This window comes from Chlorocebus sabaeus, chromosome 20 (genome assembly GCF_047675955.1).
Source record: "Chlorocebus sabaeus isolate Y175 chromosome 20, mChlSab1.0.hap1, whole genome shotgun sequence".
NCBI lineage: Eukaryota > Metazoa > Chordata > Mammalia > Primates > Cercopithecidae > Chlorocebus > Chlorocebus sabaeus.
In genome coordinates, this window is record NC_132923.1 from 99,190,718 (window position 1) to 99,203,780 (window position 13,063).

General features: G+C 46.9%; 2 protein-coding genes across 5 annotated transcripts in view; both read left to right on the forward strand.

Annotated features, from left to right (window-relative positions):
* Positions 1-5,065, forward strand: part of INPP5B (inositol polyphosphate-5-phosphatase B) — an 81,727-nt gene extending 76,662 nt beyond the window's left edge. Inside the window, 4 exon segments of the mRNA XM_037997307.2 lie at positions 442-526; positions 1,149-1,276; positions 2,709-2,820; positions 4,711-5,065. Coding sequence (XP_037853235.1) covers positions 442-526; positions 1,149-1,276; positions 2,709-2,820; positions 4,711-4,826 — 441 coding nt within the window. The 3' untranslated portion in view covers positions 4,827-5,065.
* A 111-nt stretch (positions 5,066-5,176) lies between these two features.
* MTF1 (metal regulatory transcription factor 1) overlaps positions 5,177-13,063 on the forward strand; it is a 52,151-nt gene continuing 44,264 nt past the window's right edge. The window contains exons 1-2 of one of the 4 annotated variants that reach the window (XM_073007464.1): positions 5,177-6,194; positions 9,374-9,832. In XM_073007464.1, coding sequence (XP_072863565.1) covers positions 9,425-9,832 — 408 coding nt within the window. In that variant the 5' untranslated portion in view covers positions 5,177-6,194; positions 9,374-9,424. The other 3 variants (XM_007979334.3, XM_073007463.1, XM_037997319.2) reach the window with 3 other exon arrangements.

The window sequence follows — 13,063 nt, forward strand, 5'->3', positions numbered from 1 at the left end:
GGGATTACAGGCGTGAGCCAACACGCCTGACCGCTGCCATAATCTTATTTGCCCAAAGCATTGAGGTGCCTTGTTAGCGTTCTCTTATGCTCTTATGCCCTGTATATTTTCTTCATTTTCTTCCCCCTGGGTAATCCCTCTATACTACTGCAGGAAACATAGCTGCCTTTATGTTTTCTCCAATGTTGGATCTTCTTGTGTGTTGTGTGCCCTACCCATAGTTTTATAGTAGATGCCTGAAGACCTATTGTAGAAACTTGCCTGGGAAGGCCTGCAAGATGAATTAGCCACATCAGCCTAAATCAGATCATCTGTCAGGGTGATTCAGAGGCCTCACCACACTGCTCCTTTTTGCATTCTGCTAGTGATATTGCCAGGTCAGGAAATCATTCATGATTTTCTGAGAAAATAATTGTTTTGTTACTGTGTTCCCTTTTGCAGGAAGATCTGTTTCAGCAACCAGGCCTGAGGTCAGAATTTGAACATGTCAGGGACTGCTTGGATACTGGAATGATTGATAACCTCTGTATCCTTCAGACATTCAACTGTGCGTGTGTGAGAGAGACAGAGAGAGAGAATATGAGTGAGAGAGAGAGAGAATGTGAGTGAGAGAGGTGAGGAAAAGGAAAGTATTTTATGGCTCAAAATCTGATATTGTATCCTCAGCTACCATGTTTTATTTAAAGTTTGCATAGAGAAGGCTTTATAATTTTATTTTATTTTATTTTATTTTTTTGAGATAGGGTCCATCTCTATCACCCAGGCTGGAGTGCAGTAGTGTGATCTCGGATCACTGCAGCCTTTACCTCCTGGGCTCAAGCAATCCTCTCACCTCAGCCTCCCGAGTAGCTTGGACCACAGGTACATACTACCACACCTGGCTAATTTTTGAACTTTTTATAGAGGCAGGGTTTCGCCATGTAGCCCAGGCTAAGAATTTACAACTTTAAGCAACCAACAGAGCAGGAACTCAGGAGGGCCTGGCTCACCTGACAAACAATGTGGCCCCTTTGAGAAGTTAGGCTGGCATCCGAGCCCTGAGCAGAGAGCCTGACAGGGCAGTCAGCACTTCTGGCACGTGCTTGCTCCTGGGCCTTTTCCTAACCATGGGCAGCAGTATCATCGGTTCCTTAACAACGGGCCAAAAGCTGCCAGCAATCATTCTGTAGCCGAAGCCCTGCTGCTTTTCCTGGAGAGCCTTCCAGAGCCTGTCATCTGTTACAGCGCCTACCATAACTGCTTGGAATGTTCTGGCAACTACACAGCAAGCAAACAGGTGAGAGGAAGCATTGAGCAGCATGTGGTTAGCCCCAGAGCCCATGGGGCTGAGGGAACAGAGTGGACACAGTTCCTCAAGTGCAGCATCTCAGAAACTGAACACCTTATCTTTCCTTCTCAAACCTGTTCTTTCTCTTATGTCTTTGTTTCTTTTAATGGCATCAACCTTAATTCCAGTGAGTCAACCTCAAAACCTGAGTCATTTCTGACTCCACCCTCTCCTTGCCTCCCGCGTGCCCAGTCTCGTTACTCTATCCCCCATCCTCTCTCTTCCATTCTCATTGCCAGTCTTGTTGCTCTATCCCCTGTCCTCTCTCTTCCATTCTCATTGTACCCAGCTTGGCTCAATGCCCTGCATTCACAGTCTCCTGTTGATTTGTTTTGCACACTGCCATCAGATTGTGTATTCTAAAGCTATTGTCATGTGACTGTTGGTCAAAAACCATACTTGGCTCTCTATTGCCAATTACTGATCTTAAATATCGAAGACTTTCTATGATCTAGCTTGGTGGTTCACACATACAACAGGCCTTGGCAGAATAATCTAGAAAACTTGCCAATAATAGAGATTCTAAAGCCATACCCCAAATCCACTGAATCACAATCACTTTTTTTTTTTTTTTTTTTTTGAGATGGAGTCTTGCTGTATTACCTAGGCTGGAGTGAATTGCACGATCTCGGCTCACTGTAACCTCTGCCTCCCACGTTCAAGTGATTCTCCTGCCCCAGCCTCCTGAGTAGCTGGGATTACAGGCGTGCACCACCATGCCTGGCTAATTTTTGTATTTTTAGTAGAGATGGGGTTTCACCATGTTGGCCGGGCTGGTCTCGAACTCCTGACCTCAGGTGATCCACCTGCTTCGGTCTCCCAAAGTGCTGGGATTATAGGCATGAGCCACTGAGCCCAGCCTATAGGCATGAGTCACTGAGCCCGGCCCATAATCACTTTTGGAATCTATTTTGTTCAAGCTTCCAAACTGATTCTGATATGCAGATAGCTGGAGTACTCATTGATCAGGGCCTGATCAACCCTTCTAGTTATGCTCCTGCCAAAATTGACTTCTCATAAAGTGTTCTCTCTACTTATCTCACTATTTCCCTTCTCCTGCCCTTTTTTATACTTTCTTTGCTCTAAATAACCCCAGTTCTTATCTCTGTAAGTCCAATTTTGTCTTATATTCAAGACCCAACTAAAATGTCTTATTTCCTTCAGTCTTATAGGAACATGTAGTTAAAAGTATGACTTCTAAATTCATGTTGCATTTGACCCCTACCTCTCTTTTGGTACTTATGCCAAGTAGTAAGCAACCAGTTTTCTGTGCACAGTCTTTCTCGTGCACTTGGATCGTGTACACAGTTCTTGGACTATAGTAGCCACTTGACAAATAATTCAGTGAACAAAAGACAAATGCCAGTTCTTTCTCTTTCAGGTCATTTCTACTCTCCCCACATTCTACAAAAATGTCTTCCACTACTTGATGGCGTTTTTACAAGAACTGCTGAAAAATTCAGCAAAAAATCATTTGGATGAGAATATTCTAGGTAAGCAGCCAAATGTCTATGGAAAGCATTTCTGCAAACTGAGAGACTCGTAATGAGAAATGAGGTTGAGGAGGATCCCAGGTCCCTTGCAGTAGAACTAAAATGTCAAGCTCTGGGCAAAGATTTTTTAAAGCAGAAAGTTTTACATTTGGACACTCCTCCCTACTCCTAACAACATAAGAATAAGTATAGTCATGGGCTGGGTGCGGTGGCTCACACCTGTAATCCTAGCACTTTGTGAGGCTGAGGTGGGCGGATCACCTGAGGTCAGGAGTTTGAGACCAGCCTGGCCAACATGGTGAAACCCCACCTGTACTAAAAATACAAAAATTAGCTGGGTGTGGTGGCGCATGCCTGTAATCCCAGCTAAACGGGAGGCTGAGTTGATAGATTTGCTTGAAACCGGGAGGCGGAGGCTGCAGTGACCCGAGATGCCACTGCACTCCAGCCTGGGCGACAGAGTGAGACTCCATCCCCTCGCCCCCCAAAAAGAGTATAGTCATGTACTATATATCATCTTGGTCAACGAAGGACCACATATACGATGGAGGGCCAATAAGATTATAATACTGTGGTTTTGTGTGTGTGTGTGTGTATGCGTGTGTGTGTGTGCTTAAGAAAGTCTCACTCTGTCACCCAGGCTGGAGTGCAGTGGTGTGATCTCAGCTCACTGCAACCTCCGCCTCCTGGGTTCAAGTGATTCTTCTGCCTTGGCCTCCTGAGTAGCTGGGATTATAGGCCCTTGCCACTATGCCCAGCTTTTTAATTAAATTTAATTAATTAATTATTTTTTTTAGAGACGGAGTCTCGCTCTGTCGCCAGGCTGGAGCACAGTGGCGTGATCTCAGCTCACTGCAACCTCCACCTCCCGGGTTCAAGCAGTTCTCCTGCCTCAGCCTTACAAGTAGCTGGGACTACAGGCGCGTACCACACACCCAGCCAATTTTTGTATTTTTAGTAGAGACAGGGTTTCACCATGTTGGCCAGGATGGTCTCAATCTCTTGACCTCATGATTCCGCCCGCCTCGGCCTCCCAAAGTGCTGGGATTAGAGGGCTGAGCCTCCGTGCCCAACCCCTTTTTTTTTTTTTTTTTTTTAAGGGCAGTGACCAGCCCAACATGCCCACCCTCTCCGCTGCAGGATGGGAGAGGGCTGGGAGCCAGATGGCCACCCTGGCCCTCACAGCCACCCCTCGGACAGGGGTCACAGGGCCACACCCTTCAATGCCCACACCTCAGCCATCCCTACCATGCTCATGGAACCTTGTCTCAGCCTGGGGACGAGCCCCGACAGGGGGTGGTGGGGGGAGGAGGCGGGAACCAGAGAGGCAGGACACCAAGCAGGGCCGTCTCCCCTACAACCTCCCAACCTCAGCCACCTCTGACACAGCACCATTCCCCTTGGAAAGCCCACTGGCAGGACAGGCTAATTTTTGTATTTTTAGTAGAGATGAGGTTTCATCATGTTGGCCTAGCTTCGTCTTGAACTCCTGGCCTCTAGTGATCTGCCCGCTTTGGCTTCCCAAAGTGCTGGGATGACAGGTGTGAGCCACCATGTCCAGCTCATAATACCGTATTTTTGATGTGCCTTTCCTATGTTTAGATATATTTGGATATACACATACTTAGCACTGTGTTACAACTGCCTGTAGTATTCAGTATAGTAACATGCTGTACAGAAGCCTAGGAGCAATAGACTATACCATATAGAATTGTGTAAGTACAAGTGTAAGTATAAGTTTGTGAAAGTTTAAGTACACTCTATGATGTTTGCACAATGACGAAATCACTTAATGACACATTTCTCAGAACATATCCCTGTTGTTAAGTGATATGTGTCTTTAGGACCTTCTTTTGCTGAATCATTTCTTTTCTGTGTTTTTTCTTGCAGCTAGTATATTTGGCAGCTTATTGCTTCGAAACCCAGCTGGTCACCAAAAGCTTGATACGACAGAGAAGAAAAAGGCTCAAGAATTTATTCACCAGTTCCTCTGCAACCCACTCTGAGCCTCTGTATCTCTCCTCCTATTTTACTTGAGGCTGCCAATTACCAGCCCCACCTGTTTCAGCTCAAGAGATGCCTTAAGATAATTATGTGAGGCCACTTGGTAGCAAGAATGGCAGCTATTTCCTGAGCCTAGTACCCTGACTAAGCCCACCATTGGTTAGCACACTCAGTGCTGTGAGTCGTGAAGACACGGGAGAAAATCCACCATAATAAAACTGACATTCAATTTTCAACTTTAGTTATTTAACACAGATTGATCTTTTTTTTGAGACGGAGTTTCACTTTTGTTGCCCAGCCTGGAGTGCATTGGCGTGGTCTTGGCTCACTGAACCTCTGCCTCTCGAGTAGCTGGGATTATAGGCGTCCGCCACCACGCCTGGCTAATTTTTTAGTATTTTTTAGTAGAGACAGGGTTTCATCATGTTGGCCAGGCTGGTCTTGAATGCCTGGCCTCAGGTGATCCAGGCCTCCCAAAGTTCTGGGATTACAGGTGTGAACCACCACGTCTGGCCTAAAATGTTTTTAAATAACTGTATTTGTTGTACTCACTCACCCTACCTCCAGGGCATAGTCAGTGCCTTCCCTATAGCCTGGGCTGAGATCCCCATGAGCAGATATTTGATGGAAAGTCCTGAAAGGCCAATGAGTTGGATGGCAAGAATGCAGGCAGAAGCTGCTGGGTAAAACAGGCCACAGCCACCCCAGATGCTTTCAGTGCTCTGAGGACGTGTATATGCATATGCAAACTCTACCCCCGTTCCTGCCCAGATAATGGCTCGATAACTCTGAAGCTGGTTGCTCAGCCTCTGAGGGCAATACAGGCATTTAAAAAATTAAAATGACCAGGCACAGTGGCTCACGCCTGTAATCTCAGCACTTTGGGAGACTAAGGTGGGAGGATCACTTGAGACCAGGAGTTTGGGACCAGCCTGGGCAACACAGGGAGACCCCATCTCTACAAAAACATTTTTAAAAAATTAGCTGGGCGTGGTGATGCATACCTGTGGTCCGTTACTTGGGAGGCTGACGTGGGGTGGCTCACCTGAGCACAGGAGTTTGAGGCTGCAGTGAGCTATGAACACATCACTGTATGCCAGCCCGGGTGAGAGAGGGAGACCCCGTCTCTAAAAATGTAAAATCACTGAAAAAATGAGTGTTCGGTGAAACAAGTGGGATTTTCTGGGTCAGCAAGTCTTCCAAACTGTATATGATGCTTCCCGTCTCCGTGTGTAATATATTTTAATGATAAATGTATTTTTAACAGTGGTGGTTGTATATGTTTTTCTCTCTTAAGAGATGGCAGTTCGCTGCAGCTGGACTTTGTGGCTCAAGCCTTGGGGCCAAAGAGACATATTCCTGGCAGTCTGGTGGGTACCGGTCACTATTCACATACTTCCAGCAAGAAATGGTTATGGCACTGGCCTGAACCCCTTGACCCCTGGTCTAGTCTTTGGAGTTGTCCCACTCTGAATATTCCAGAGAAGCAGCTTATGGTTAAAACAGGCGGTGGCAGCTGGGAGGATCTAACAGCTAGATCCTCCAGGCATTTGGAAAGGACAGGGGCATAACGAAGGCACATGCAGAATCGCTTCCTGGGTACGAATGCCCACTACCGGGCACTGTAAAATGGGTTTAAGACACGGGCCAGCAGAACAATGTGAAAGGTTAAAGAAGGGAGTGGCCGGTAGGTGGCGCTAACTGGCCCGGACATGAGTCCCGCCGAAGCTGCGTCCTCTTGCAGGGGAAGAAAGTTGGGACCGCCAGCCTGGGCAAGAGTGTGAGAAGAGAGCTGGGCGTCCTAGGCAAGCGCGTGAGAAGGGAAGAGGCGGCGGCGTCCTCTCTAGCTGGGCTCAGAATACTCTTAGTTCTGCCTTTGGGGTCTTGTCTTCCTTTCTGGGCCTCCCGTCTGTGTTAACTTTGATGGGTGCTGAAGGGAAGGCCGAGGCCCCGGCGGGAGAAACCTGGGCACGTCGCGGTCGTCCAGGCTCCCCTGGCGGGTTGGAGCCAGGGTTCTGACTGCCAACTGTGGTCCTTCCCGCTGCTGCTGTGGCTGCCAGGGCGAGGGCGGGCAGCGCAAACCTGGCTGAGGACATTTCGGATTCTTCCTTGGGGATTCGTTCCCTTCTCCTTGATTCCAGTGCCGCGAGGGCGACACCCTGCGGGCCGCCCGTGACACCCCGGGCGCTTCCCCACGCGAATAAACTCACCTTCTGGGCGCCTTCCCCTCGGTGCCCCGCCCCGCCCCTCCCGCTCGCCAATTGGAGGCTGCAGCTCAGCCCCCTGACAACCTGAGCCAACCAGAGGCGCCAGGGAGGGGCGGATCCGCTGTCCCCTCCTTCCTCCGGAAAGCGGAAGCGGAAGTGACGTTAGGGGAAGGTGGGGGCAATCATGGTGCCGCTGGGGAGGGGAGAAGCTGCTGCTGCCGCCGTTGCCGGGAGCCGCGGAGGTAAAAGGCGAAACTAGACTTGGCCTGGGCTTGGGACTTACTGGGGGGCGCGGGACTTAGGCTCCCTCCTGAAGCATTTCCCAATAGAGACCTCAGTCTGGTCACCATAGGGACCCCACCCCTTCTCCGTTTCCATGGGGATGGGTATCCAGCCCCCCTTTCCTGTTTCCATGGAGACCCGGACCCTGCCCCTCTCCTCGGTGCTTGGAGACCCCCAGCTTGTCTTTGGGTTTTTCTGTGTAGCGCTGTGCTGGGGGCTATCCCAGACAGGCTCCTTTTCCCAGCCTTCTCTCAAGGGGGCTCTGTTCGCACTCCTCGTTGGCTACCCTCAAACCTCCTGGTCTTGTTTGTTCCGGACAGTTGGTCTCCGCGTTGCCGCCGAGGGTGCCGGGGCAGCCCACTGGGGCCCTCGGTGCTCTCTTCTCTCTTCTCAGATGCAGCGAAATGTACATCTGTGGGGTTGCGTAAGCCAGAACTAGGGGTCGGGCCGGTACCTCCCGGATCCGATCCTTTGGCCTGTTTCTGGTAACTGTCTAGCCACCCCACTAAGTAAAGGCTCACTTTCTAACCCAGAGCAGAAGAGAAAGATAAAATGCAAAGCCAGACTGAAAACTAAAAGGGATGTGCTGATTATTTTAAAATTTTCTCTTCTGCCTGCCAGACCCACATTTGTAGAGCCTGTGTTTGCAGATGAAGGAAGAATCACTATTCCAGAACATGAAAGCTTCAAATGTGGTATTTTTCTCAAGAGAATATATCTTCACAAGATAGTATATCTTCACGAGAGAGTATGTCGCCATGTCTTTCATTCATTTAGCTGACATTTGTATCAGTGTACTATGCTAGGGGCTGTAGAAACAAAAATAATAAGACTCAATTCATTCAGGGACGAGAGCCCACTATACAGCCATAACTTCTTGTTAACACCATATTGTTTTAGGACATAAATAGATACAGTGATCTTCATTGTTTGTGCCTGACTGGGGATTAGCCCTTCCACCCAGAAGGTTGAAACATCTGTTCTAGGTAGGAGGGAAGAAATTCACACTTGTTCCTCTACTATTTACCAAACATTGTGCTTTACATATGTTGCCTCTTTTATTCCTTATAAAAACTTTGAGAGAACAGGAATTACTAGTCCCACCTTGCACATAAGAAAAATGAGGCACAGAAAAGTTACCCATGTAGTAAAAGGCAAAGCTAGGATTTGTAGGTAGATGACTCTGCCTCCAAAGCCTTGCTCCTTCTACCATAAACTACATGAAACCATTTACTGCTTCGTGGTCTGATTTGGAGGGTATTTGAGTGGAGTTTCTCTTAAGATTTGTAGCAACTCAGCCTTTAAGCAGCTATTGTTCTGTTTGCTCTTTTGTCCCCTTTAAATATTTTGACCAAGTTTCAAATTGTTTGATAGGCGTATTCAGAGGGTCTTATGAACTTATTACTTCAATTTTTGAAAAGCTCTTTTTTTTTTCTTTTCCTTTCTTGCAGAGATGGAGGTCTCACTATGTTGACCAGGCTGATCTCAAACTCCTGGCCTCAAGCGATCCTCCCATCTCAGCCTCCCAAAGTGCTGGGATTGCAGGCGTGAGCCACCACGCCCGCCTGGCCAGCATTGCTTTTCTTTAAAAATGACTTGATGGGCTGGGCGCGGTGGCGCACACCTATAATTCCAGCACTTTGGGAGGCCGAGGCGGGCGGATCACGAGGTCAGGAGATCAAGACCACGGTGAAACCCCATCTCTACTAAAAATACAAAAAATTAGCCGGGCGTAATGGCGGGCACCTGTAGTCCCAGCTACTTGGGAGGCTGAGGCAGGAGAATGGCGTGAACCCGGGAGGCAGAGCTTGCAGTGAGCCGAGATCACGCCACTGCACTCCAGCCTGGGCAACAGAGCGAGACTCTGTCTCAAAAAAAAAAAAAAAAAAAAAAACTTGATGGTTTTAAAGTTAAAATAAAAAAAAAAAATATTACCAAGGATGGTTTTTCATTTGCTTTAGCTTGCTCTTTAAATGAGAGGGAAAATGAACCTTGTGGTTGCTGAGGAGGTGCGTGGGTCTTGTGGTATGACTCTTAACTCTGGCTTTGTTCTGTTGCAGACAAGTCATTACGTTTTCATTTCTCACAACTGGGCTGAGCACAACTGAACCATGGGGGAACACAGTCCAGACGACAACATCATCTACTTTGAGGCAGAGGAAGATGAGCTGACCCCTGATGATAAAATGCTCAGGTTTGTGGATAAAAACGGACTGGTGCCTTCCTCATCTGGAACTGTTTATGATAGGACCACTGTTCTTATTGAGCAGGACCCTGGCACTTTGGAGGATGAAGATGATGACGGACAGTGTGGAGAACACTTGCCTTTTCTAGTAGGGGGTGAAGAGGGCTTTCACCTGATAGATCATGAAGCAATGTCCCAGGGTTATGTGCAGCACATTATCTCACCAGATCAGATTCATTTGACAATAAACCCTGGTTCCACACCCATGCCAAGAAATATCGAAGGTGCAACCCTCACTCTGCAATCGGAATGTCCGGAAACAAAACGTAAAGAAGTAAGTAAAGCAGTCAGTGAGGGCCTAGTTTGGTTTTGGGGCAAGTCCTTACAAAATTCTTGGTGCAAATTTTAGTTGGGGAGTGAAGGAGTCCGTGGGGTTAGGACTTACAGTAGTTTTGCTTATCAGCAACACATATGCTTCAGGTTTTGTTGTGATTGCTTCTGGAACTTTTGGGTTGTATAGCCATGTTGAAATTTGGGAATATGAAATTGTAATTTCTTGAATTTCCTTTCCCAAATCATAAATAAAACAGAAATTTCACTTAAGTAGGCCCACGTTTCTGGTGCTAAAATGACTATTTAGCTTATCTAACAGGGAAATAACTAGAGTTGGCTTATTTGATAAAGAAATAACTATATTTGGCTTATCTCCAGGTTGTGTTTAAATGATTTGTTTTGGAGATGAGTATCTGCTGGAATATGTTTTATTATCTTAGTGAATGTTTAATGAACTTTTATTTCACGTGGCACATGCCTGTAATCCCAGCACTTTGGGAGTCTGAGGCAGGTGGATCACTTGAGGTCAGGAGTTCAAGAGCAGCCTGGCCAACATGGTGAAAACCCCGTCTCTGCTAAAAATATAAAAATTAGCCAGGCGTGGTGGTGCATGGCTGTAATCCCAGCTACTCAGGAGGCTGAGGCAGGGGAATCACTTGGACCCGGGAGGCAGAGGTTGCAGTGAGCCGAGATCATGCCACTGTACTCCAGCCTGGGCGATAGAGTGAGACTCTATCTAAAAAAAAAAAAAAAAAGAAAGAAAGAAAGAAAGAAATTCAGGCTGGGCACAGTGGCTCATGCCTGTAATCCCAGCACTTTCTGTAATCCCAGCACTGGGAGGCTGAGGCAGGTGGATCACCTGAGGTCAAGACCACCCTGGCCAACATGGTAAAACCCCATCTGTTCTAAAAATAGAAAAATTAGCCAGACATGGTGGTGGGTGCCTGTAATCCCAGCTATTTGGGAAGCTGAGGCAGGGGAATTACTTGAATCCAGGAGGTGGAGGTTGCAGTGAGCCAGGATCGCGCCACTGTACTCCAGCCTGGATGACAGAGAGAGACTCAGTCTCGGAAAAAAAAAAAAAAAAAGGGAAATTCAGGCAAGAGGCAGTAAATGAGAGCAGGTTATCTAAAATAAGTTTTCATTTTCATGTTTAGCTAATGTGAGTAAGGTGATGCATGTCAGGATGCTTTGAAAACTGCAAAGCATTTTACAAATTATATTGGTGGTTATTATTAGCAGAATAAAAGTTCTGGTTTAAAGGTAGTGAAATACATTATCCAGGAACTTTTTTTTTTTTTGAGACGGAGTTTTACTCTTGTTGCCTAAGCTGGAGTGCAACGGCGCGATCTTGGCTCACTGCAACCTCTGCCTCCTGGGTTCAAGCAATTCTCCTGCCTCAGCCTCCTGAGTAGCTGGGATTATAGGCAGGCGCCACGATGCCCAGCTAATTTTTTGTATTTTTAGTAGAAATGGGGTTTCACCATGTTAACCAGGCTGGTCTTGAATTATTGACTTCAGGTGATCCACCCGCCTCAGCCTTCCAAAGTGCTGGGATTACAGGCATCAGCCACCATCAGCCTGGCCTATCCAGGAACTATTACAGGTCAGTTAGAAAAAAATAGGTCACTGGTAGTTACAGTACCAAGGACTAAATGTAAGATGTTACTAAACAGAAATAGGGTGAATGGTTTAGCAATATCTTTTTTGCTGTGGTTGAGGTCTTGAAATTGCATATGGCTTATTGATGGCATATTACTTTACCTTTGCTAACCTTAGAGAGACCATCTTGTCCCACCGCCTACCCTATGCAGAAATTTCCCTATGGCACCTCTGACATCAGTTAATCTTGTTTCTGCTTGAACATCCAGAATAACAAGAGTACAGTGTTTCATACCTCAGCCCAATACATTTGTTAGCCAGCTCTGATTGTTAGAAAGCTTTTACTTGTATAGAACCAAAACCTTCCTTTCTGCAGGTGCCTCCCACTGGTTCTAGATCTGCCTTCCTGAGTAAACTTCCTCCCACAGGACAGTTCATCAGCTATTTGAAGATCATGGTTTTTTCTTCCTCTTGTATAGGCTGACCACCTCCATTTACTTAAATGTCCCTCTGTGACATTTTCCCCAGTCTCTCATCAGCCTCGTCACCTTTGATTATATGAATTCCAGTTTTCCAAAGTGCTTTTTTTTTTCTTTTCTTTTTTTGAGACGGAGTTTGGCTCTTGTTGCCCAGGCTGGAGTGCAATGGCACGATCTCGGCTCACTGCAACCTCTGCCTCCCAGGTTCAAGTGATTCTCCTGCCTCAGCCTCCTGAGTAGCTGGGATTAGAAGCATGTGCTACCACGCCCAACTAATTTTGTATTTTTAGTAGAGACAGCGTTTCTCCATGTTGATCAGGCTGATCTCGAACTCCTGACCTCAGGAGACCCACCTGCCTTGGCCGCCCAAAATGCTGGGATTACAGGCATGAGCCACCATGCCTGGCCCCAAAGTCCTTTTAAAATCTGCAGTTGAGCACCGTCTCATAAGTGTGAGTCAATTAGCATTGAAAACAGTATGGCTCTTACCTCTTAATATGGACACTGTACTACGATTACTATATAGTCTATATTTTATCAGCAACATCTTACTGTTAGCTTATAGTTGGAAATTTCTAGAGTAGTGCTTCTTAACTGCGGGCAGTTTTGCCCTCAGGAGATGTTTGGCAATGTCTAGAAACATTTTGTGTTGTCACACTGTGGAGGTGATACTGGAATCTAGTGGGTAGAGGTTAAAGACATTGTTAAATGTTTTACAGTGCACAGGACAGCCCCCTACAACAAAGAACTGGCCCAAAATAGCGATAGTACTGGGATTGAGAAACCCTGCTCTAGATTATTCTCATGTATGCAACTGTCAGATCTTACAAAAATGAAAATGGAGACCTGCCTATAGGCCTTATTAAAAATATCTCCCGGCCGGACATGGTGGCTCACGCCTGTAATCCCAACACTTTGGGAGGCCAAGGCGGGTGGATCACCTGAGGTCAGGAGTTCGAGACAGCGTGGCCAACACAATGAAACCCTGTCTCTATTAAAAATACAAAAAATTAGCTGGGCGTGGTGGCAGATGGCTGTAATCCCAGCTACTCCAGAGACTGAGGCAGGGTAATTGCTTGAACCGGAGAGGTGGAGGTTGCAATGAGCCAAGATGTGCCACTGCACTCCAGCCTGGGCACCAAGAACAAAAC